The 26,999-nt window shown below is 37.1% G+C and overlaps 1 protein-coding gene across 3 annotated transcripts in view; it reads left to right on the forward strand.

Moving 5' to 3' along the window:
* The window catches only part of COL12A1 (collagen type XII alpha 1 chain), a 128,589-nt gene that overhangs the window by 18,026 nt on the left and 83,564 nt on the right, over positions 1–26,999 (forward strand). For 2 of the 3 annotated variants that reach the window (XM_066359013.1, XM_066359014.1), the window contains exons 9-16: positions 1,768–2,058; positions 2,260–2,862; positions 4,330–4,602; positions 6,740–7,012; positions 7,983–8,255; positions 18,597–18,869; positions 24,935–25,201; positions 25,658–25,850. The exons of the other annotated variant lie outside the window; for it this stretch is intronic. In XM_066359013.1, the coding sequence (XP_066215110.1) occupies positions 1,768–2,058; positions 2,260–2,862; positions 4,330–4,602; positions 6,740–7,012; positions 7,983–8,255; positions 18,597–18,869; positions 24,935–25,201; positions 25,658–25,850 (2,446 nt within the window). The remainder of the gene's footprint in view (positions 1–1,767; positions 2,059–2,259; positions 2,863–4,329; positions 4,603–6,739; positions 7,013–7,982; positions 8,256–18,596; positions 18,870–24,934; positions 25,202–25,657; positions 25,851–26,999) is intronic. 3 annotated transcript variants of the gene reach the window in all.

The raw sequence follows: 26,999 nt of genomic DNA on the forward strand, positions 1-26,999 counted from the left end.
CTGTAAAGTTCTTAAAAGTCTTTTTTTGATAAGTTTGACTTGCTCTTTTACTTTCATTTTGTGCATGTTGATTATCCATAATTATACCGTTCAGGTACTTGCTTAGTTGTTTTACACTCTGATTTAAACATTGACAGTCTGGGGAGACATCTATTTTAGCATTCTGCAACTTAAACTAATAACAACACTTTCCTGTTAAACTATAAAAAAATGTATTTTTCAGCATCATACTCTGCATCATGTTTTCGAAGCTTTAAGAGTATTTCAAAATCAGTCAATTTGATTGTCCCATATCTGGAAAATTTTCCCATTTTTGTAAGCTATTGTTTCTGAATACATGAGACAAAGAGAAGACATTTCATATCCATCCTCTCAGGCATTAAAAAGTCACAATTTCTATGATTGTTCTTCTCTTAGCCTGAAAATCAACAAGTGATTAAAAATAAGTTCTAGATAGCTACATCTTCAATTACATAAACTCTTTAACCTCCAAACCCCAAGTACTTTGACAGTGTTCATTGGCCTTAATTCTGTTTCAGATCTCCTCATTACTTCATGGGCTCGAATCTTTTTCTTTGCTTTAACTGCCTAATGTCTGACGTTTTTGATTGGTATTAGTACAAAATCCACCCTCCACCCCACTTTTCTCTAGTTAATCTCTTTTCCTTAGTTTTTTAGCATTCTAAGTCCTCTTTGTTTTCATTGGGATGCAGATACCAGGGCAGGCCAGACTAGGTTCTGTCGCTGTTTTAAGTACACCCTGCGCGTGGTGCAGGCCACGTCACAGGGGGTGTTCACAGTCTTCTCTCTCTTGCTGGCATTTGCCTGAGACTTCTGTTGCTGTACTTCTCTGAATTACTCAAAAGATTTGGCCAGACTTCCAGCTGGCACACCCATTGCTTCCCTCCCACGATTTCTTACTTCTTTAGACATCATTTTATGCAGTACATCTGATTACCTTTTTGAGATGATGAGTAAACTTGTACTAGTTTTATCATCTACTTCTTGCAGGCTGATGTAAAAATTAGAACTCTATTTTCAGGAAAATTGATTCCATTGACAAATGTAAAATTTAGGAGATTTGGTCTGAAGTATAGTAAAGTGCTTTATGTTTTCTGTTAAGTACAAGACCATGTTCTACATTGAGTAAGGGTAGAAATTGTTTAGATTTTAGTGTTTGTCAGTCTGCACGTTGTAAGCCATTGTTTCACCTCTCATTAGCATTATGAACCTGTTGAACTATTTTTATTACCTTGAAATAAGTAGGAATAAAACGGTTTCAAATGATTAAAACCTGTCATTTTGAACTTGTTGAATTCTTTTATTTTCTTGGCATACTATAAAGTGTCTTTTAAAGAGAAAACCTTTCTGAATAATTAAGTCGTTGATTGAACAAATATTTATAAAGTGAACAAATATTTATAAATTACCTACTTCAATATCTGAGAATAAAGGCAATGAATAAAACACCAAAACCAGAATGGAAATCTTGGCCCCAAAGAAGAAGTAGGCATAGGATGTCCTATCATCAATTTCTTCCAAGGACTTTCTTTTGCCCCTACACTCCTTAGCTTCCTGATTAAAAATCTAGCACTGAGTCTCTTTTGGTTTTCTGGATACAGGTGGAAGTGAAAGATTGGGATTGGGTGACTCTTTCTGATACATTCATGATTAATTTGAATAAGAATTGAAGGTCCAAACATGAGGACCTGATTAATAGGTTGGATCCTACTGTTTTTAATCATTGTTCTGCTTGCTACTTTTTAGTTATTGAACCTCCCTCAAATTTGGTTGCCACGGAAGTTTCATCAAAATACATTAAGCTAAGTTGGAGTCCATCTCCTAGCCCAGTGACTGGCTATAAAGTCCTTCTTATACCAATGACCGCGGGAAGCCGACAGCATGCTCTGAGTGTGGGGCCTCAGACGACCACACTTAGTGTTCGTGACCTCTCAGCAGACACAGAATACCAGATCAGTGTTTCTGCTATGAAGGGACTGACATCCAGTGAACCTGTTTCAATAATGGAGAAGACTCAGCCAATGAAAGTTCAAGTGGGTAAGTTAATAAGTGTATCACTGGGTTTGGAATATATGAAAATCCCTTTGATAGTGTCTTATTTATTCAGATTTAGTTATAAGCTGAATATTTTCAATAGTTTTAAATTAAGAAGCATGTTTACTAATAAAATAAGATTGGTGTATTTTAATGGTTAATTCGTACTTGTTGAACTTTATTTGGCTTTCTTTCTTTTTACAGAATGCTCACGTGGTGTGGATATAAAAGCGGATATTGTGTTTTTGGTTGATGGTTCCTATAGCATTGGGATTGCTAACTTCGTTAAAGTTAGAGCCTTTTTGGAAGTTCTCATAAAAAGTTTTGAGATTTCACCAAATAGGGTACAGATAAGTCTTGTCCAGTACAGTCGGGATCCTCATACTGAGTTCACTTTGGAAAAATTCACCAAAGTTGAAGATATAATTGAAGCAATAAACACTTTCCCCTACAGGGGAGGATCTACGAACACTGGGAAAGCAATGACTTATGTAAGAGAGAAAATATTTGTGCCTAGTAAAGGTTCAAGAAGCAATGTACCAAAGGTCATGATTCTTATCACGGATGGCAAATCATCAGATGCTTTCAGAGATCCTGCTATAAAACTAAGGAATGCAGATGTTGAAATCTTTGCAGTTGGTGTGAAAGATGCTGTTCGCTCAGAATTAGAAGCTATTGCCTCTCCTCCTGCTGAGACCCATGTGTTCACGGTGGAAGATTTTGATGCTTTTCAGAGGATATCTTTTGAACTCACCCAGTCCATTTGCCTTCGAATTGAGCAAGAATTGGCAGCTATAAAGAAAAAAGGTTAGTAGTCTTTGTAGAGTAAAAGTTATCTCTCTCTCTCTCTCTCTCTCTTATTTTTTTTTTTTTTACAAGGACAGAAAGAGAGTCAGAGAGAGCGATAGATAGGGACAGACAGAAACGGAGAGAGATGAGAAGCATCAATCATCAGTTTTTCGTTGCGACGCTTTAGTTGTTCATTGATTGCTTTCTCATATGTGCCTTGACCACGGGCCTTCAGCAGACTGAGTAACCCCTTGCTCGAGCCAGCGACCTTGGGTCCAAGCTGGTGAACTTTTTGCTCAAATCAGATGAGCCCACGCTCAACCTGGTGACCTTGGGGTCTCGAACCTGGGTCCTTCGCATCCCGGTCCGACGCTCTATCCACTGCACCACCACCTGGTCAGGCAGTTATCTCTTCTTGAACAGATAATTTTTGGTTTTAAAATTGTGAGTAATATGCTTTTATATATATATATATATATAAACCTTTCATGTGTTATTGAAAACTATTAAGTAAGTTTATTTAACTCTGAAACATAATTTTCTCCTAGACATTTTTGCTTTATAGAGTCATAAGATGTTTCTGATCCTAGATCTTCAAACAGGACTAGGAACCAACTTTGTCACACCTATTTATCATATCTAATTCAGTGACCATTAACTGAGTGTCTACTATGTGCTGGATGCTGAGCTAGGTCCTTTGAGTCAAGGGCAACTAAAACATAGTCTCAGACCTTTGAATTATTTTATGCACTCCCTTTCCTGGGTCATTTTTGAGTACCTTATATATGGACTTCCCTGTTCCTCTTTTTCTTTTTTATTTGTCCAATTTTTTTTTTAGTGTTTACTTACATGCCTCATCTCTTTCATCAAGCCTTTCTTAATTGTTCTAGTATTGACCACTTTCAGTTATTTGGCACTCATTTGTACTGCTTTGTTTTGTTGATAACTTCACACTCTCTTGTCTCTCCTGTTACTTTGAATCTCCTGGGAGGACAGGCTGTGTGCCTTAAACATTGTTTCTTTCTACGTTTTAGTTTAATAAATATTCTTGTGTTAGAAAAAATGTCCTAATTATTACTTAGAAATAAACTGTTTACCACCAGAGGTTAATATATGATTGCCATGGATGAATGAGAACATTTTGGTGGTTCATTTTTAGGTCTCTTACTACTTAAAATCCCAATTATGGGCAGGACCGTTGCATTACTGTTTTGTCTTAAGAAGCTCAATATTGAAATTCAATTTTAATTAGTCTTAAACAACATAACTTAGTATTACGAATGATCAAGACACATGATCAGACCTCTTTATAGGACTATGAAAAGTCTTCTTGAATGGTCATTTGAGGAATATTTACTCAGTACATTGGTCTCAATGATCACTCTCCCAAATGACTATGAGCCATTTCAGAAACACGTCATTAAGTCTAATTTTGCCTTATAGATTTAAAAATTTTGAACTATGTTCTCCTTCTTTTTTAATTAGCTTATGTGCCTCCAAGGGATCTTAGCTTTTCTGAGGTGACTTCTTACAGTTTTAAAACTAACTGGTCACCCGCTGGAGAAAATGTCTTTTCCTACCACATCACCTACAAAGAAGCTAGTGGGGACGAGGAGGTCACGGTGGTGGAGCCGGCGACGAGCACCAGTGTCATTCTCAACAACCTGAAGCCAGAGACCCTATATTTGGTCAATGTGACTGCGGAGTATGAGGACGGCTTCAGCATTCCCTTAGTCGGAGAGGAAACCACTGATGAAGGTATGATGAGGTATAATGATACTTCATTGGATGTCTGGACAGCATTTTTATTCATTCACCCATGATAGATACTTGGGTTGCTGTCACGTTTTTAGCTATTGCAAATAATGCTGCTAAGAACATAAGTGTGTAAATTTTACCAAATGTTTTAAGCCATATTTATTTAGATATATTCTCTTTGCTAGGTAGAATTGAGTACTTTCTGATCCATTTCACTATATTTGACATTTAAAAGGTATGGAAGAACCTGGCTAGGAGAACTGTTAGCAGACAGCTAATTTTTAAGATAAATATAATGAATATTACAAGAGATAGCGGTTGTTTCTCTCTATTGCTATTGGGGATAGGAGAAGAGGTGGAAACAGCACAGTTGAGGAATTTAAGTAGTTCCAAAGAACTATTTGCTGATTGGAAGGAATATGTTGGCACACCTTGCTGATAAAAGCTGGAGGATATTTTTTCTCTGAAATATTTTTCAAATAAGATTGATGTTTTTCTTTTGTGAGTGATTTAGGTATATTTTTACCTGAAGACCAGCAAATATAACAAATAGCCTAAGGTGTCTTGTGATTTTTGTGATTATATAGCCTGGAAGTCCATCCTTAGACATTTGTGACTTTCTGATGATTTCTCTGTAGTGTCTATATTACTCCTTCATAACCTGGCCTCGTTCTTCAGTACTTTGAGACAGGGATGGGAAAATGATTGAAGAAGGAATTTTAGTTGAAAGGGTTTTTGAGTAGAGGTAACAACAGTCCTATACACTCTAGGTTCTGATCATTGAACAGTAGACTTTGATAATGCCTTTCCAGTCCTATTTGTCTGTAGTGATATCTGAGATTTGAATTTTCTTTAGTCTGTAAAGAAATTTCTGATGTAATACCTTTATTAAGTTAGCAATTATTGAGCTCCTGACTGGTGTCAGATACTATGAAAATTGATTTCCACGGGTTATCTCATTTAACCACTTCAATAATCCGATTAAGTAGTCACATTTTCACTGTGGGGTAATCAGAGGTTCAGAATAACACATCTATTAAGCTTCAGAGTCAGTGTTCAAACCCATCAGTTTATCTGCCTCATTTTGGGGAACTAATTTAGTCATTTTCTTTGTCATTTAAATTAATTATGGCACTAGTCTGCCAACAGCCATTTCTTTCTTTTCTTGAGAGGTATAATTTCTCCGTATGCGTTGGGTCTTTAGGTACATTTCTAATTATGTGTGAATGCATGCAGGCATGTTGCACTGTGATTTTGCCCCAGTGGATTGAGAAGACAATAACCTTTAATTCACTTCCTGAATGTGTGGTCCATGTGGACAATTTTCCCACTAAATAAATAGACCACAATACAATCAACAGTTCAAATGCAATAGAGATGCTTACCTGAATTCTATGTATTCTTATTGATTAATGTCACCTTGTTAAATTTAATTTTCTAAATTAAAAAATAAAAATAAATAGGCCATTTAAACATGGTTACTAACCGCAAAGCAAAATGATGTTCTCAGGGTTTAATCAAAATTTCATTTAAGTCTGTGAGTCCATGGATGTTACCTACATAGCTATTTAACCTCAAGATTTAGCTCTAACTAGCATTCACTAAGTACCTACAAAGTGTTCGGTCCTACATATACATGGTCTCCACCTCCACATCAAATGACTGTACAGGTAAAAGTTAGTTGTGGGACTGATTGGGTAAGACAGTTTATTCACATGGTAATGTGGTAGGCCTGGGTATTAGGTATTATTTTCCTACTTTCCTGAGAAAATCTGGTAAGAGAAGTGAAAGCCGTGGTTACTTATATTTGAAAAAACAAATTGTTTTTATTTTTGAATTTTATGTCAATATGAATCTACCATTTTATAAAGTATTTATGATTCGAAAAGTTTACTATTGTATATAACTCTTTATTTGATTAAAAAGTTAATAATACTTAGTCTGTTTCTGGATATTGTATTTGTTTGCTGTTTCAGAGTGTAGTTAATGTCTGGCTAAATGAATGCAGTAACCAGGATGTTTGTTAAAAAACTGTTCATGGGTTTGTTTACAGCAATGCCATTGTTTAGTGATCACAAAAGCTAGTTTTATATTTTTCATATACAATCAGTCAACTTCTTTTCTTTTTTAATTTCAGTAAAAGGAGCACCTCGAAACCTGAAAGTGACAGACGAGACTACAGATAGCTTTAAAATTACCTGGACTCAAGCTCCAGGGAGAGTTTTAAGGTACCGAATTAAATATAGACCAGTTGCTGGTGGAGAGAGCAAAGAAGTGACCACTCCAGCCAACCAAAGAAGGAGAACCTTGGAGAACCTGACTCCAGACACAAAATATGAAGTCTCTGTAACTCCCGTGTATTTCTCAGGACCTGGTTCTCCATTGACTGGGAATGCAGCCACTGAAGAAGGTAGAGGAAATAGGCTGACTGTATGGTAACAACTAAAAACTTAGAATGAAAGAGAGACTTTGACAACTCTCCAGATACTACAAGCCCTGAGGCACTTGGTCTCCATTATCTGAGTATTTTAGGCTGTAGTTCTTTTAGACTTGAGTTACTCAAAGTTTTGGCTTACTCATGATAGCATTTATTTGTGTCAATAGAACTCACGTGCATGGTATGGCCTAAATATTCCTTTAAAAATATTATTAACTATTTTAATATAAATTTAAGGATTACTAGGGATTAAAAATCAAACTGCTATACACAATTGAGACAGATTATTTATTACTTCTTCAGAAATACTTAAAAATTTTAACTTATTTTTACTTAAATGATGTGGTTTGGATCCCAGGATAGATTCTGATATTTGTGGCCATTTATTAATATTTAATATTATTAATTGAGAAAAATTAAAACATTCATAATTTTTATTTTATTCCGCCCCCCCTTTTTTTTAGAGAAAGAGAGACAGACAGACAGGGACAGACTGACAGGAAGGGAGAGAGATGAGAAGCATCAACTCATAGTTGTGGCACCTTAGTTGTTCATTGATTGCTTTCTCATATGTGCCTTGACTGGGGGGCTCCAGCCAAGCCAGTGATCTTGGGCTCAAGTCAGTGACCTTGGGGTCATGTTAATGATTTCATGCTTAAGCTGGCAACCTCAGGGTTTTGAACCTGGGTTCTCAGCATCTCAGGCTGATGCTTTATCCGCTGTGCTACCACCTGGTCAGGTTATTCCTTGTTTTTAAAATTTTTTAAATATAACAATAATAAGAACATATTAGCAATAATGAACTGTTGGCTAATAAATAATTAGAATTGCCATGTTCTCACACAGGATAGGAATTTAATTTTACACACATATATGCATATGAAATAACAAAGTGTTTTCAAGTCATTTTTTTAATGAGTTTCAATTTTTTTTTTTAATGAAGTTAGAGGGAACCCAAGAGACTTAAGAGTTTCTGACCCTACCACATCAACTATGAAATTATCTTGGAGTGCGGCACCAGGAAAAGTGAAACAGTATCTGATCACGTCCACCCCGGTGGCAGGAGGTGAAACTCAAGAGGTCACTGTGAGGGGAGATACAACCAATGCTGTGCTGAGAGGACTAAAGGAAGGGACAAGGTACACCTTATCTGTGACGGCCTTGTATGCTTCTGGGGCTGGCGAGGCCCTTTTCGGAGAAGGAACAACGCTAGAAGGTAATTACTGTCATAATTTATAGAAACCCCTCATCTTGTCTGTGATTGCATTTAGGAAGCTTAAAATGTTTCCAGTGAATGAAATATAGAAATGTGCAGTCCTTTTTCTTCAAAGAAATTTGAATGGAAAAATAAGTAATCGTAAAACTCTCTCTTATTCAGAGATGGGGAATATAAGGGACTGAGAAAATTTAACTTGATTAGGAAGAAGTATATTGGGGAGCTGAGTGCAATGTGTCTGGTATGCCATGGGTAGGTTAACTGGAGAGTAGGTATGTGACACTCAGAGTAGGAAGGCAGTTGGGGAAACATTTGTGGATGAAGAGAGTTTGAATGGCCCAAGGTCACACAGCTGCTTCTGTTGCCCAGCGGCAGATAGGAGCCCTTTTCTTACTCTGTTTCTTCTCATTCACAATGCAGGAAAGCATTCATAATTGCTTGAGATATTTGGAAATCCAAGTTTCTGTGTTTGTTTTTCAACTGACCTCTAAAATTCAGTTATGTGTTAGAAGTGGAGAGTTCCTGCAGCGCTGATACAGTGCTGATGCAGCATTGATGCTGTGCCGATGCTATACTGATGCAGTGTTGATGCAGTGCCGATGCTATACTGATGCAGCGCTGATGCAGAGCTGATGCGGTACTGATGCAGTGCTGATGCAGTGACGATGCAGTGTTGATGCAGCGCTGATGCAGTACTGATGCAGCGTTGATGCAGTGCTGATGCGGTACTGATGCAGTGCAGATGCAGTGTTGATGTAGCGCTGATGCAGCATTGATGCAGTGCTGATGCGGTACTGATGCAGTGCAGATGCAGTGTTGATGCAGCGCTGATGCAGCGTTGATGCAGTGCTGATGCGGTAATGATGCAGTGTTGATGCAGTGCTGATGCTATACTGATGCAGTGCTGATGCAGTGCTGATGCAGCGCTGATGCAGCGTTGATGCAGTACTGATGCAGTGCAGATGCATCGCTTGGGAAGAACCATCAACAAGACTGGGGCAGTTTCCTTGGCTCTCTAGGGCAAATTGTCAGAAGGCTTCGTATCTTTTAGGATCTTTTGAAATGTAATGGCAGCTTAGTTTAGAATGAACTCACCACAACTACAAAGTTAAGTCATGTAAGAGAGAGAAAATATAAATTTAACTTAACCACAAAGAGAGTGGAATATAATGTTAAAAAGAAATATCAGAGGATGATTACAATGATGAGTCAGTTCCATAGTTGGAGGCCTGAATGGAAAAGCAGGCACAGCTTGCTTTCCTGTCATCACTGTCTTTTAGATGACTTACTCGAGGTGGTTATAGGAAAAAAAAAATCTAAAGTGTCTTTTGTGATGTGAAAGCATGGTGACAATTGGAAAAATATCCATCAGGTTTGATGGATCCAGGAGTTTGGAGCATTGTAGATGTTTTAATCAACAGGGAGAAGGCCTACGGTAGGCGGTGTTGGTTAAAGATTCAAGACTTAGTCAAGAATTAAAAAAAATTAACAAAAATATTTTCTAATGAAAATTTTCTCTGTAATAGTGAATAAAAGGGTTTAACTCCAATAGCCCATGAAATTTGTTTTTAGAAGAGGATTTAAATACAAGATTAAACACTTGTGTGTAAAAGTAAAGTCCTGGTTTGGCTCCTTAGCCATGTGACCTTGAAATAATTTCTTAACCTCATTGAGCCTCATTTTACCCATCTATAAAGAGGGTATGATCATTGTTACCCTTTCCTACCACACCTATGGAGAGATGGGAGAATGCAAGTGACTCTCTTTAGGAACTGTAAAATACTATATGTATATACATTTATCAAGAAGAAATAACATTAATTTTGGAAACTGATATCTAATAATTTTGTAAATATTTCAGAGCTATTGAGTGATTATACTAAGGTTTTGAAAATAATACAAGTTAGAAATAAAAATTGGCTTAATTACAGAGATATAATCCAAACAATAAAAGTATGTGATCTTTATATCTGGAGCAACATCCAGAATTTTTGAGAAGTTGGTCCTTTTCTTTTGACCTTTTGAAGTTCTCTTTCTCATGTGTTTTCTGGAGGCTTTTAACATAAATTATTCATAAGATTTTTTAAAGGATAAACTTTCAACCTTTTCTTTTTTACAAAACAGTTGTAGTTTAATTATATTTGTGCAAATTTCTCCCTTATAAGGAATATCTTGGAAATATTTAATAGTTTTAAATTTGTTTGTAACTTTTAATCTTTTGATATTCTTCTGCATTTTCTTACTTTAAAATATATATTTATATTCAGCCAAAATCTTCTTCTTTTTTTTCCCTCATTTTTCCGAAGCTGGAAACAGGGAGGCAGTCAGACAGACTCCCGCATGCGCCCGAACGGGATCCACCCGGCATGCCCACCAGGGGGCGATGCTCTGCCTCTCTGGGGCGTCAGTCTGTCGCATCCAGAGCCATTCTAGCGCCTGAGGCAGAGGCCACAGAGCCATCCCCAGCACCCGGGCCATCTTTGCTCCACTGGAGCCCTGGCTGCGGGAGGGGAAGAGAGAGACAGAGAGGAAGGAGAGGGGGAGGGGTGGAGAAGCAGATGGGCGCTTCTCCTGTGTGCCCTGGCCGGGAATTGAACCCGGGACTCCTGCACGCCAGGCCGACACTCTACCGCTGAGCCAACCGGCCAGGGCCCAAAATCTTCTTAATCCTAAAAATTATGGCATTTTTGCTAAGAATAATACATGAACAACTTTAGAAAACAAAATGCACATTTTAATTTAACAGCAGACACATTCTGCTGGGCTGTGATTTTTCTAGGCTAGGGGTGTAGTTAAATTGTTTATACTATTATAGCTTTGTACAATTGGTGTAGAAAATTTACCAACTTGTAAGCATGTGTGAGTATGTGCTCGGGCATGTATTTGATCAAAATTATCTCTAAGGGAGATACACGAGTAGCAAAATAAAATTTAAAAATTATTCTTTTTCATTTCCTGAGGAGACAAGCCAGATGATTTGCAAGTTTTCTTGAAAAATATAGTTAATTCATAACTAAATTGCCAAAATAAAATTTTTTTTTTTATTTACACCAAACTCTTTACTGTGGTGAAGGATTACATTAAATGCTGCCAGCTTGATTTTATTAACATATTTATCCCATTGCATTATGTGTGGTAAACTTGAAAATATGTGAAAGCATAGTTGTGTCTAAATTAAAATAATAGAATATTTTTGCCCCTGGTTATTCCATTTCATTTTATTATATTAACCCAGCCAAATCCACATACCATATACAGGAATAGGATATGATGGTAAATGCAGGAGATGGAAAGCCCAGAAGCAAAGCCAGGCAACTGCTCTTGAGGGCTGCTGTTTTTCCCATCTGCTTCTCTCTCGGGACAGGAGGTGGTAAGAGCCTACCTTGAAGGAATGTTTCTTTCGTCCAGAGGCGTGGATTAGCGCGCAAGAACGTTCTATAGGTTGAAAATTTTATAGATTGCCTGAAGTGCATTCTATTCAATTCAGAAAGAATTACCAAAAATATTTAGTGTGGTCTACAACCATTCTTAGCTTGAATCTGTTCCCTAGTCCTTTCCTGAAATGCAGCCAATGATCAGAAAATTTCCTTGTCTCTGGAAGAGAGATTTATTAGCATTGGCATTGGGGAAGCTCATGGTTGGCTTTAGTACTGTATGAAATAGAATCACAAAGGCAGAGTTTATTACTATTTCAGATCCAAACTTCAGAGGAATCTGAGCACAAACCATTAAGTTTGATTTACATTGTTTTTATTTTTTTCTCCTTCTGTTGTTGTCAAAGTAGATTTAATATGCTTACTAAAACACTGTTGTGGACATAAACACATCTTTAAGTTTGGTAGAATTTTCACTTGTCACTGTTAGTGTGGAGAGAGAGAAAGGAAAACCTGCTCTTATAAACCTTGAAATGAACAATGCCCATTTTAATTCAGAGTTTTACCATAAATGAATGAAAATTTCAGTTTAGGTATAGTAGGTTTTTTTTGTTTGTTTGTTTTGTTTTGTTTTTTGAGTGTTATTTTCTGGCTATGGAAAGAAGACTTTTCAGAATTTTCTTTGTTTCAGTTGCTATAGCAACCTGCCAATGTCCCAGACATGAATGGCTTCCTGTACATCACACCAGGCTAACTCAGCTGACATTTTGTTACAATGAGGGTTTTAGGGTACATCAAGGAATTCCTCTGCATGCTGTTGAGTAACATGTGGCCTCTCCAAGAGGTACTAAACAAGGTCTCTATGTTTTCCTAGATTTACTGCTATCTCTTAACTTGAACAAAAAATATTACACTCTGGGTAAAACTACTCTGACATTTCCAGGGAACTAGCACAATCACTGAACAGTAATTCATATTTCCTTTTTTTACCAATTAATGGCTAATCAGAGAAAAATCTAAATCAAATTGGAGAAGTAACCAATGTGGAGGAAGTCTCACAGGCTGTGAGGCTGAAGGGTGATTTAATAGTTAAGAGGTTTTTAGGCACTATGTACTGCCCTGGCTGGATAGCTCATTTGGTTAGAGCAGTGGTTTCAATCAGAAATTTCGTACCCTTCTGTAATCTTCATACAACATCAGGGTGGTTAACTCTTTTACAGACAGGCACAAAATTTCTGGCAGGCCAAAGATTGAAAAACACTGGGTTAGAGCATCGTCCAGAGACAGAACGGTTGTGGGTTTGATCCCCAATCAGGGCACATACAGGACCAGGGCGCTGTTTCTCTCTCTTTCTCTCCTTTCCTCTCTCTCTAAAATCAATAAATTATAATTTGCTTATAAGTAATTAAACTCAGTTTTCAATACTGAACTTTGTCCTTTAGAAAAGTAACTCTAATTCATTGGTTGTACATCAACTGTGTTTCCACATAAACATCATCCAGAAGCAGGGCTTTTGTATTCTGCTATGGAAAGTTGGATGACTTCTGAGTTGAGCTCTAACGGAAAAGACAAATTGATTTAGAAGAGGGTTTACATTACATTTTCAATTTAACTTCTATTTTTGAAAGTGGTATGTGAAATTCAATGAAAGCTGACTGGAACAATCTATAAGATGAAATATAGTTTCAGTTCATTATGATTAATTTTTCAGTTATCATTATTGGCTAATTTGTATTATAATTATATTTGAATTGGATGACGATTTGCTTTTCAGAAAGCAAATGGAAAAGGGCTAAGAAAATGTAGGAAAGTTACTTCAATAAGGCATTAGTTCTTTGGCTTCCTACATGGAAAAAAGTAGAAATCAACCTCTGTGGATGTTCAGACCATGAGAAATGCACCTGTCTAAATTACTCCCCACAGCAGCAGCACGGTGATGTGTGCAAGCAGGCACGAAAAATGCCTTTTGAACTAATGTTAATTCACTTTATAATCAAAGTACAAATGCTGGGTATCAAAATTTCAAAAACTGATGAATCTTGTATGTTTAAATTTATAAGAGAAAACCATTGTTTTTCCTTATTCCTATATGGGTACTAAGCTGGGGAGAATAGGGTAGAAGGGAAAACTATCAAGGAGAAATCAAAGGAATAAAGACGAAGGCATACCGTCAGTGTAGAGCAGGGGTCCCCAAACTTTTTACACAGGGGGCCAGTTCACTGTCCCTCAGACCTTTGGAGGGCCGCCACATATAGTGCTCCTCTCACTGACCACCAATGAAAGAGGTGCCCCTTCTGGAAGTGCGGGCGGGGGGGGAGGCAGATAAATGGCCTCAGGGGGTCACATGCGGCCCAAGGGCCGTAGTTTGGGGATGCCTGGTGTAGAGGATGACTTCTGTAAAACTAGTGCCACGAATTCTATTATTAGAGGTAAAAGTAATATATAAAGCACAGGCACATAGTTTAGAATCATAAAATTAAATATTACCGAAAACAATGTGACCGGTAAAAAGCCTGAACAAACCAAAACATCACAGAACAATGCTGGTAAATCTTGGGGCAGAGGAAAAGGAAGGAGCCTTTGCTAGAGCAGAAGTGGATCCAGGTTTGGGGAAAAGTAATGACAAAGTGGCAGGATGTCTACGAGGGCTGGTTTCTGTTGACTGCCACCACTGCTCTGCCCTTCCTTTTTGAGGACAGTAGTCTTCTCTGGAGAGAGGCTACAGACTGGTCCTGTGGCGCCCTTCCTTTCTTATTCCTCTCCCTTTCCTCTGCCTTCCCAGGTACTCTAGAAAGAGATGCTCCCAAACCCAGTCTAATGAAAACAAGACAAATCATCTCTTCCCGTAGTTATTGATGTTTGAAATTTCTTAGACTGGGGACAAAACTTACAATTCAATATGTTAAACCAAACCAAATGCTTTGCTGGATAATACTTAGATTGAACATCTTTCACAGGAAAATGTGATCAACTCTTGAAAAAGAAGCATACAGGTTCAGGCAAAAGTAAATTTACAGGTGATCACATGAGAAATAATGCAATAATTAATAAATAGCAATAGAAGAATAAAGTCTTGTGTTTCACATACGCACCACTATAAACCTACTTTTACCCACCACTGTGTATGGAGAACCATTTCCTTTTGAGACAGGATGAGAGGGAAGAGAGAGTTGGTGAGCTTCCCACATATGTTTGGGATGGAAAGGGTATGATGAGAAGCTTCAGTCAACTTCTTAATGCTTTCTGGGTCAATGTTTAGCTTACTCCCCTACCTGAAGGGCGATTTGTTGTGCATGGTCATAGACCCATACAATACAAACCTTCAAGCAGTCCTACACAGCATCACCATGTCCAACAATGTTGACCAGTTTTGCTTTCACCACACGTCTTTATTTTGAAGGAGCCTCATTTCAGAGTAAAAGCAAGTGTGAGAGTTTCTGCCCACACTGATCAAGCACACTTCCAAATAAATGTCTCTCTAGGCCTCAGAGAGGAGTAACAGAAAGAAAGGAAAAGAAAGAAATGAGAAAAGAATAAATAGTTGTGGATGAATTACAACCACAGAGGAGATTTAGAAAGCATCAATGCTTGGGCCTATTTACAGATATTCCAATTTCATTCATTTGAGCATGGCCTAGTCTTTGGCTCTCCAGGCAAGTCTGTGTATCTGATGAAGTCCAGTCCAGTTATTTTGTTCTGAGGACCCCGGCGCCCCAGGAGGTGACAGAGCCTGTTGGTCTGCTCAGCTGCTTTCATATCTAGTTTCAAGACCAGCTTGGCCACTTGGCAGCCTGCCAATGAAATTAGAGGGTGTAATCCAAGCCAAGATTTCATTTTTAAAAACTTCAGGGGTTATAGGTCTGATAAAGTTTACTGTCATAAATATATCATCTTCTCAAAATTCTTGGGTGTCACACAACAGCTGGAATATTCAACCTTCCCACTTTTTTTTTTTTTTTCAGAAAAAGATGTTTGGGTGTGTTTGACCATAGCATAAACTCAATGTTTAGCAGTATTCTTATCAAACTGTCTGACACCAAAGGAAACCTTTGAGGTGCTTTATCATTTCAATCTTGGCTATTGGATGGAGTGGTCTTTCTTCTTCCCTTGGATTTCATATTTCTTTGTCACTAACATGGATTTTATAATGCCAGTGCCTGCAAATAATGTCTTTATGTGACACACATAGAAATGATAGTTTTCGAGGATATTTTCTCTGAAATTAAGAACTTAGTATGTGCTTGACTTGGTGCTGTTAGCCATAAATTAGAACTCAGGAATATCTTTTAGTTAATATTTATTTATTTATTTATTTTTTTGAAGCTGGAAACAGAGAGAGACAGTCAGACAGACTCCCGCATGCGCCCGACCGGGATCCACCCGGCACGCCCACCAGGGGCGACGCTCTGCCCACCAGGGGGCGATGCTCTGCCCCTCCGGAGCGTCGCTCTGCCACGACCAGAGCCACTCTAGCGCCTGGGGCAGAGGCCAAGGAGCCATCCCCAGCGCCCGGGCCATCTTTGCTCCAATGGAGCCTTGGCTGCGGGAGGGGAAGAGAGAGACAGAGAGGAAAGAGGGGGGGGTGGGGGGTGGAGAAGCAAATGGGCGCTTCTCCTATGTGCCCTGGCCGGGAATCGAACCCGGGTCCCCCACACGCCAGGCAGATGCTCTACCGCTGAGCCAACCGGCCAGGGCCTAATATTTAATTTGTATCTTAAAAGCTGCTTTTATAGATTCTATTCGGGATATTGATAAACCTTACAAAGGTCTTTATTGCAGTTTAACTAGTATTTTTTTGTAGCTTGAGAATTTTAAATAATTGATTAAAATCCATGGGAATATGTCTAGTGATCTAGATTATTTTGTATTCCAGAAATATCTTTTTGAGTGTATTTTTACTGCAAACACAATTCTTTTCTTATTATTTTCTTACTGTGACATCATTAGCCTGTGTTTGTGAAATTGATGTTTGTTGTCATGGAAATAAACAATGCCACAAATTCAGTGCTGTAGAAAATAGGGAGAAAAAAAAGGCTGAGAAACACAATCTTTGGGAAGATTAGAAACTGGAATTATTGCTAGCAAATTACTTCATTGATAACTTGGAAGATAATTCCCACATTCTAGCTAACTTTATTTGTCATATACTTTTTGGAATATCATTCATACAGCTTTTTTAAAAAGATTTTATTTTTATTGATTTTACAGAGGGAGGAGAGAGAAAGGTGTGTGGGGGGTGAGAAATATCAACTCATAGTTGCTTTACTTTAGTTGTTCGTTGATTGTTTGTCCTTGACTGGGGAAAGCCCAGGGTTTCAAACCAGTGACCTAAGCATTCCAGGTGGACACTTTATTCACTGTGCCACCACAGACCAGGCCATTCATACAATTTTAACTCGTTAAAATTCAAAGTCCGTTTTAAGTACAATTATTTTACAACAGCTGTTTCTAACTGCAATATAAGAAAGTTAGGAGAGACTCATAAAAAAAATCTGAATCTCCAGCCAACACGAGCTTAAATACCACTGGTGGGGATATCAATGATTAAAAAGCAAAAACAAAAGCAACACCTAAATCAAACCAAATAAAAAGTTTGTTTATATTTTGGTAAGTAGAGAAAATATAAAGATGTATGGCCATTTAAGTAGCAAAGACAGGTAAAGAAGACCTCTAGATGAAATTGGCCTCAAGTACTAAGGGAAGAAAGTCAACATGTTCTTAAAATAAGTATTCTTGGTTACAATGAAATATGTAACTAATTTTCCTCAAGAGATGAAATGCAGTGTCAGCAGTTCAAGCTATTTATAATGGAGTTAGAATTTTCCACTTGCACTTGGGGTCTGGTAGGGTGCCCAGCTTCTGTTTTATTTATTTTCCCCCTCTAAAGTCTACCACTGGTTTTTGTTCACCCAGATTTCTTTTCATTTATTGTTATCTTTATTTTTGTGCTGAAATTTAATTGTTTAATTATGAGTATTCTTGAAATATTCATTTTTATTCTTTGCTTTAAGTAAAATAATAGCCTTCAAAATTCTTGTAACAGCATTATATATCGTTTGCTTGAATATATAATTACTGGTAGAATGTATGCTATAGAAGTAGGTCATTTTATGTCATACTGTGGCATAAACCCTAGCAAAGGTAGCCAATATAAAGTAACCTGTATATTTAACTTACATTTAAATTATGGAAAGTGAGGGTTTTATTGGAAGACATCTATACCTCTTATTAAGTTGAGGTTTCCGAATTTTTCCGTTTGGGTTATATTTTTTTTAATGAAAGAACCAAAATTTAGTAGCAGACATTTTTGATCAGCTAGAACAAGTGGTGTTTTATTCTGATGACTAATCACTTTTAAGTTTTCCAGAAGAATTGGTGGTTTTAGTTTCATTAGGGGTAAGCTGTGTTGAAGGTTTACACTTCTACTTTTTTAACAATATGAACGAATAGTTTCCACCAAACAATGATTGTTGGAATTAAGATTTGTGATATGAAATTGTTGAAGTTATTGTAAATCATACACTGAAACTGAACTTCATCAAATCAGATTAGAGAGGAAGAGATGATGGTAAAGAAATAAAGCTCTTTGTGAACAATGGGCTATGTCATTAGGTGGGCTGACCTGTGGTAAAGTTTTCTATTTTAGATGCATTGTTTTCCTTGGAACACTTTTCTCTTAGGCATATATTCTTTCATATTTGCTTGTCACCTTTGTCCTGAAAGACCTTACCATCTGACAGGACAGATGGGGGGCAGGGTAATATGTAAGAAGCAGATATAATCTCAAACTTTATTCCATCAATCTATTCCACTAACGGAACAGGACAGTCAGCTCAGAAAGGAGAAATGACCAACTGTAGGCAGTTTGAGTTTAGGTCCTGAAAATTAAGATGTCTACTAGGATAAAGGACTATTCATATGTCTAGTAGACATTAAAAAAATTATTTTCTTTTAATTTGTGTTCTAGAACGTGGTTCAGCTCGGGATTTAGTTACTAAAGATATCACTAACACGTCAATTGGGGCTTATTGGACATCTGCTCCTGGAATGGTTCGTGGTTACAGGGTCTCGTGGAAATCACTTTACGATGATGTTGAGGCTGGAGAGAAAAGTCTTCCTGAAGATGCCATTCATACCGTGATAGAAAATCTGCAGCCGGAGACCAAATACAAACTTTCAGTATTTGCAGTTTACAGCAGTGGAGAAGGAGAACCTTTGACCGGAGAAGCCACAACTGAATGTAGGTAACATCATAAGTGTGCTTGGTGTGTGTTGATGCTATACCTAATAGCTACCAGCTTAAGCAACATGAAGTTGAACCGCTTGCATTTCTTTTTTCTTTGTATGATCACTGAGGACTGAAAAATAAAGATCTTTAGAGAATGTGGTTTAAATTCAGATTCATTTAGTACCTAAAATTTATATCAAACTTTGAAATTTTGAATTCCTTTTAATTACTATATTTCTCTCTCCCCATTCCCATCCCCCTCTCTCTTGCTCTCTCTCTTCTGCTGGGATGATTAACTAGATAAGAAACTCAACTAATAGAAAGATCAGGAGCTATGGTGAGAGAGAGAATTGGGACACACTTGTAGCTACATGACCTTGGGCAAGTTACTTAACCTTTTTTGAGCCTCATTTTCTAATCTGTAGAATGCAGCCTTTTAAGAGTTGTCCAGAGGATTAAATGAAATAGCAATTTTCAGAGCACCAAGCAGTGCGTAGCCACTTAGCGATGATTGATAGATAAATGATAGAAGCTATTGAGACTATGATTATCATACAACCAAGACTAATTTTAGAGTCTTTATTTCTACTGTAGTTTGTAAGTTTAAATCAAAAGTTCACTCAGATTTCTGGTGGATCTGATTTACCTTAACCTCATTAATATTCTTTCTTGTGAATAATTTGGAAAGACGTGCCATCATTTATTATCAGCTGGCTGGTGAAATATGTGTCCACATTTCTTAATTCTCTTTCCTTAAAGAGTCATTTGTTAATTATGGGATTTCTTAAAATTTATAGGAAAAGTTTTGGAAAAATTTTAGGAAAAGATGAAAGAATGGGGATTCTAACATTTCCTTTTATTGGAAAAAAAGTAGAGGAATTGGGTGATTTTTCTGGTGAAGAGGAAGTTCATTTAAGTCCTATATCTTGATTTTAAGGTACTTTTAAAATCTTTTAGTCTGCAGTGTCTGAAGAATTAATCTTTTTTAAATCACTGGCAAACTCATTTTGCTATATCTAAGCTTAAATTTGTGTCTAAATTAATATTTTTAAAAAATCAATCTCCTTTTTAGGAAATTTAAGTAAATGAAAAAGCATATTTCTCAGTCATTCACATGATTGCTTTGTATATCAGTAAATGAAATCTTGTGATTGAATATTTTGGCTGATGTTGTTTAAGAACCTGGCAGAAATTTATTTCTATTTCTGGCAGGAATTTATTTGTTGTAAAGGGAAGCCATGTTGTAAACTTAGGCCAGAGACAACACATAAAGCTAACTATATTTGTTGTAGTAAAAGTACAATTTATGTGGCCGAGCATATATTCAAGCAAATGTATTAAAAGGGAATGAATTTTTTAAAGCTCTTCTCCATTGTGTCTTCTTCCCAAAAAACTGATTTTTCAGTTATTTATTTAGGATTGAAAGTCTCCACAAGGGATATGCTTTAGCCAAAAGCAAATATGGTAACAGAAATCCTATATAATCTTTCATCTCTAAGAAGCTGAGCATCTAGGAAATTTTTCACTTTTTCTTGGCTAATTGATTTTAAAGTAGGGGTATGAGGAAGGCTTTTTAAAAACTAGGAGCAGACTAGGCAAGACTGAAACATACATTTTATAGAGTATTTGCAAACTGCTTTAACATCTAAGCAAATATGAGAGAAGCCAGGAACTTTTGTTTATTGTTTTGCTTAGCTCTCTTTGTGGCAAGGGAAGCAGTTTAGAAAGTACTTTTGGAAATCTGAGTCAGATGTGCTGTCTAGGAGGTGGATACATCCTGAAGTGTGGGTAACTGGGCAGAGTCTCTAGGTCATGCTCATGGAGTTTCTTATAAACTTCCCAGGGCTTTGGAAATACTTTCAGGATTGCTTTCAACTCAGAGACATGGTATGCAGGCTGTTGACAGAATAAAATCCATGCATTGTGGCTGGAAAGCCATCAGATAAGAAACTTTCTATTGGCCCTCCAGTCTGTAGCAGCTGGTTTAGCAGAGGTAAAGTGGTTGTTGAGAAGCTCCTTCTGAGAGTTACTGATACAAGGGAAGAACTAACAATGTGAGTGCGACAGCATTTTGTAGCATGTGGTATATCTATCAATGAATTAATAATTTTATTTTTATTTATGGGAAGCCAACAAAGCTTTTTTTTATTTATCCCCCAAATCCTATTTTATATTAAACCTAGGATGAGGTATATTCTACTTGAACTTCAGTTCCTTCATTTTAAAGAATTAATTAAAAGTCAAGACTATAATTGAGATCTTTGAAGCATTTCAAGGTATGAAGTACAATATTTGACTGTTATTAACATTTAAATTACAAGATATTTTCAAATTTGAGATTCTGTTCTTTTGAGAACACAAGATTTAAAAGTCTATTTTCCTTAATTTTGAGTTGTGTAAAATTTGTGTTAGACTTTTTTTATAAAAATATTTTGTTCTATTGAATAAAAATTCAGTAGAAACAGAAGTCAGAAAAGATATTTTAGCACAACCCTTTCTAGAAAAAAACAACTGTGTTAAAATTTGTAATTATAACCCAAATAGGTTGTCTATATACCATTCTTTCCCATACCATTTTCAAAATCCTATGTAAGGTCTTTACATTTTTTTGAAAATGTTTTTTCTTTTAATAGTTCACTTACGTGGAAATACTAATAGACAATTAAGAATTAAGCTGAGTAAATTTTAATATTTCCAGAAATTAATAAACTTGGCTGACAAATCTCTTAGTTTCTTTAAACTCTATAACAAAAAATTGCAACTAATTTACTCCTAGTTGAAATTACACTTTTGCATCTCTCAGAAATATAACTCACAACCATTGAATTTTTTAACCTATTTTATAATTCTTATCTTTGTCCTCTATACATAATGTATCTTTTATTTATATGTCTGCCTTCAAGGTTTTCTTTTTTATTGCTGATTTTAAGCAATTTGCTCATGATGTGGGTTGATGTCATTTTCTTTATGTTTTTTTGTGCCTAGGATTCATTGAGCTACTTGGATCTATGGATTTATAGTTTTATAGAATTTGAAATTATTTAGAATGGTATTTCTTAAAATATTTTACTTCTTATGCCCTCATCCTCTTTAGGTACTCCAATTATACATGCATTAGTCTGCTTAAAATTATCACACAGCTCACTCTTGTGCTGTTCTTACAACGCTTTTTTTTATGTTATATTTGATAAGTTTCTATTATTATGCCATCAAGTACACTAATCTTACTTTTGCAATTTCTATTCCACTGTAATGCTATCTTATTTGAGTCTCTTTTATATGTTCTATGTCTTTACTTAACGTGCTTAATATTTCCTCAACCATCATTAATATATGAAATATAGTTATAATAGCTGTTTTAATGTCCCTTTTGAATAATTCGGTCATGTGTGTCATTTCTAGTTCTGTTTTTATTGATTGATTTTTGTTCTTATTATGGGTTTTCTTAGCCCCCAAATACCATCAACTGTTGGATTAAACAACAGAATATTATTTTCTCATGGTTATGGAGGCTGGAAGTCCAAGATGAAAGTTTGGTCAGAATTTTGTTTCTGGTGAGAGTTCTCTTCCCGGCTTGCAGATTGACATCTTCTTGCTATGTCTATACATGGTCTTTTTTTTTTTTTTTTTGGTCTGTGCCTAAAGAGAGTGCTGAGAGCTCTAGTGTCTCCTTTTTTTTCTTTCAAGGATTTTATTCCCACCAGAGTAGGACCCTACTGTTATGGCCTCATTTAAGCCTAATTACTGCCCCAAAGGTCCTATCTCTAAATATCATCCATTGGAGGTTATGGCTTTGATATATAAATTTTGAGGAGGCACAATCATTTTGTCCATACATGTGTCCTATTTTTTTTCCTTATTTGCATACCTGGAAAGTTTTATTTGATGCTGGACATGGTGAATTTTACTTTGTTGGGTGCTGCCACTTTTATATTCTTAAAACATCCTTAAGTTTTATTCTGGATGCAGTTAAGTTACTTGGAATAGTTTGATATTTTAGAAACTTTATTTTGTTCCCTGTTAGAGATAGACCAGAGAAACTTTTAGTTTAGGGCTAATTTTGCCCCATTACTGGGCCAATAAGCTCCTGAGTAAAATACATGATATTACAAGAATTCTGCATTTTTTTTTTTTTTTTATACTCTGGTTAGGGGAAACATTTCTGGCTCTGTGAGAACTCTAGAAATTGCTACCTCTGATATTTTGGGTAGTTCTTTCCCTTATTTGGAGTAGTTTCCTTATACATAAACACTGATTAGTACTGGATTGAAGACTCAAAGAAGATCTTTTGCAGTTCTTTTTTGTTATTGTTTTAGTGAGAGAGCAAGAAAGAGAAAAGAACAGACAGACAGGAAGGGAGAGAGATGAGAAGCATCAATTCTTTGTTTTGACACCTAAGTTGTTCATTGATTGCTTTCTCATATGTGCCTTGACCTGGGGCGGGGGGGGGGGGGGCTTCAGCTAAGCCAGTGACGCCTTGCTCAAGCCAGCGACCTTGGGCTCAAGCCAGCAACCATGAGGTCATACCTATAATCTCATGCTTAAACCAGTAAGCCCATCCTCAAGCTAGTAAACCCACACTCAAGACAGAGACCTTGGAGTTTTCAACCTGAGTCCTCAACATCCCAGGCTGACACTCTGTCCACTATACCACCACCTGGTTAAGCTCTTTTGCAGATTTTTGGAGGTTTTTCTCTGTTAACACCATTTCCTCTATAATACTCTATTCTGCAAGTTCTAAGAGTCTTGCACTCCCCAAACTTGAAAAACCATCTTCTGAATTAAAGAAGACCACCAAGCTCTGCCTGGATCCTGCCTTCCTGTACTGGAACTGAAAACTAAGTAATGAGCCAGGGCAATCATAAAGTGCGTTTTTGTCTCTCAGGGAATCACTGTTTGGTGCTGCGTGATGTCCAATGTCTGAAAAATGTTTTATGATATATATGTATATTTTTAATTCTTTCAGGATTTTAGTTGTTTCAAATGGTCCTTGCCTGAGTGAACATGAAAGTCTCTTAGAATTAAGAAAGATTCATTGCGGTGTATCTTTAAGCTTTAGTGTCTTCCTATAGAACATGCTTATGGCTTTCAAATTGCTAAGATTACTGAACTGAATGAAAGGATCCTGCTTACAAACTCTGATTATGTATAAGGAAAGGAGTAGTGTTGGCTATTTATGGGTGTTTGTTGATCTGTTTCTGATATAATTATTAGTAATTGTGAAACATTAGTAAAAGATAATTTAATACTAAATGATATGTTAATCAAACACTTCTTCTATACAGTGCTTCCTAAAACACTCAGTGTTTACTAATTTATCTTTAGAGCTCTTGAGATGTTTTTATGTGTTAGAGTTTCCAATTACTTTGTGTTCATGACCTTCCATATTCTTAGCAATCACAAAGAACAGCGTTAGCTATAGTCCTCTGGCTAGTCATTTGTGGGTTGTGCCTTATTCTGAACAGATCCAAGTAACGCTTCAAACCCTGCAATTGAGATTTTTACTCTCTCTCACAGAATGATAGGATTAAAAATTTTTTTTTCATTGATTTGAAAGAGAGAGAAATAAAGAGGAGTAGGGAGAGAGAGAGGAGCATCAATTCACTGTCCCACTTAGTTGTTCCATTTAATTAATTGTATACTCATTGTTTCTTGTATGTGCCCTGACTGGGGATGGAATTTGTGACCTTGGTGCACCAGGAAGATGCTTTATTCACTGACCCACCCAGGCAGGGCCAGGAATTCTTTACAGATGGAAATAGAATAAAAAATTTTAAAGTTCATCTCTGAAAATGAGTGTTTTCTTTACTAAGGCTGTTAGAATGCAAACAGGAAATTTGTGCAATATGAGCTTCCATTTTTTTTTATTAGCCAGTTAAAGAAAAAACACCTTACTGTGATCTCGCTGAGATTAGGCTCATACACCATCCTGAATGGTAAGAGATTATGATCCTAAGCAAGAGAACAGCGTACATATTTAAGAAACCACAGATCATTTATTTTCACATAAACGGGGAGGTGGATATATGTATCTTCTTTCTACATGGTACACACTGTAACCTCTGTTTATTCTGCAGTATCCCAAGATTCAAAAACCTTGAAAGTGGACGAGGAAACAGAAAACACAATGCGAGTCACCTGGAAACCAGCGCCCGGGAAAGTCGTCAACTACCGGGTTGTTTACCGCCCCCGGGGAGGAGGAAGACAGATGGTTGCCAAAGTGTCACCCACAGTCACCTCAACAGTGTTAAAGCGACTCAAACCCCAGACCACATATAACATCACAGTTCTCCCAATTTACAAGACAGGAGAAGGAAAGCTGAGGCAAGGGTCAGGAACAACAGGTACAAAACAAAAAATTCTTGGAAAGTGTGTCAAATTTTAAGGAAGGCTTTATACATCCACTTTATTTGTAAATGTCTAAAATTAATACTACAATAAATTAAATTAGAGTAATTTGATAGCATGCCTAATTATCATATTACTTTTACCAATTGAGCTCCAGATTAAATGATTCTGCATATTAATCTTCTAACGCTAATTATCTGAACTGTGAGTATTATCTACACTTCACTTGGGTAGCACTCTGTTAATCACCATTTGTATTGTGTACTACTGTATATCTTGTGCTGCCAGGCTTTACTTTCCTATAAATATACATTTTGAAGTGTTATGTTTGTGATGATTCCCCCGTATGTCTCTTAGATATTTCCAATTCGATTTATTATTGTAGGAGCTAAGAAAAAAACCCCAAAGCCTAGTCTTATGGATAATATTTTCATATCTTGTTTCCTGTACAGCTTCTCGATTCAAGTCACCCAGAAACCTCAAAACATCTGACTCAACCATGTCAAGCTTCCGAGTGACCTGGGAGCCTGCCCCTGGGGAAGTGAAGGGTTATAAAGTCACATTCCACCCCACAGGGGATGAAAGAACACTGGGGGAGTTAGTGGTCGGACCCTATGACAACACAGTTGTTTTGGAGGAGCTTAGGTAGGAATGAACTATATCTGGTTTGTGTTACAAGACTGAATATTTTATGTAAATTAGTTTGGCAGCCGAGTATTTAAAATCAGCTGAAGTTGCTTTCTTATTCTTGATGCTGGTGACGCTGACGTAGGATTTAGGCCTGAGCAGATTTTTTTGTGGTGTTTTAATGATTTTTGTTATTAAGTGATCAGGGATGGCATTTTTTTTTTCAACAATACCCTGTTTTTTAATAATTAACACCCATATTATACAATTGTACCCAAAACAGCTTTTCCTTAGCAACCTTGTGGCAATGTGGGGTTCCCGTGCTTTCTGCAAGGCCCAGGTGACGCACACTGAGATTCTGAGTGTGACCCCTCCTCCAGGGTGGGCCATGGGAGAGAGCAGGCAGGACTTTGTGCTTGGTGCTGGCTGGCAGGATGGCGGAGGGGGAGCTGAATAGCAGTCTCCCTTCAGGATGTGGGGTGGAGAACGAGGAAGTTTGAGTTTGAACAGTACTAGACATTCATTCAAGTAAAAAGAATGAACTACAGTGCAGTGCCTTTTTTTTTTTTTTTTACAGAGATAGAGTGAGAGTCAGAGAGGGACAGACAGACAGGAACGGAGAGAGATGAGAAGCATTAATCATCAGTTTTTTGTTGGGACACCTTAGTTGTTCATTGATTGCTTTTTCATATGTGCCTTGACTGTGGGCCTTCAGCAGACTGAGCAACCCCTTGCTGGAGCCAGCGACCTTGGGTCCAAGCTGGTGAGCTTTTGCTCAAACCAGATGAGCCCGCGCTCAAACTGGCAACCTCGGGGTCTCGAACCTGGGTCCTCCGCATCCCAGTCCGACACTCTATCCACTGGCCACCACCTGGTCAGGCTGCAGTCCCTTTTTGAAAGTTTATTTCAACCATTCATTCAACAATATTGAAGTCTATATAAATGCTTACTATTTACTTTTATCAGAATAGGGAGTATAAAACTGATTGAGCCTACCATGCGCCAGGCATTGTGCTAAGTGCTGTGTGTTACCTTGCAATGTACAACATTTAAATTACTTTCTTAAAGTCCTATTGCTTAGAAGCAGTAAGAGTGAAGAGGCTCGTGTTTCCTTGACGTGCTCGGAAGCATGGTGGGGATCCCTCTGTTAGACAGGAATGGATGCTC

The sequence above is a fragment of the Saccopteryx leptura genome, chromosome 1, assembly GCF_036850995.1.
Source record: "Saccopteryx leptura isolate mSacLep1 chromosome 1, mSacLep1_pri_phased_curated, whole genome shotgun sequence".
Lineage (NCBI taxonomy): Eukaryota > Metazoa > Chordata > Mammalia > Chiroptera > Emballonuridae > Saccopteryx > Saccopteryx leptura.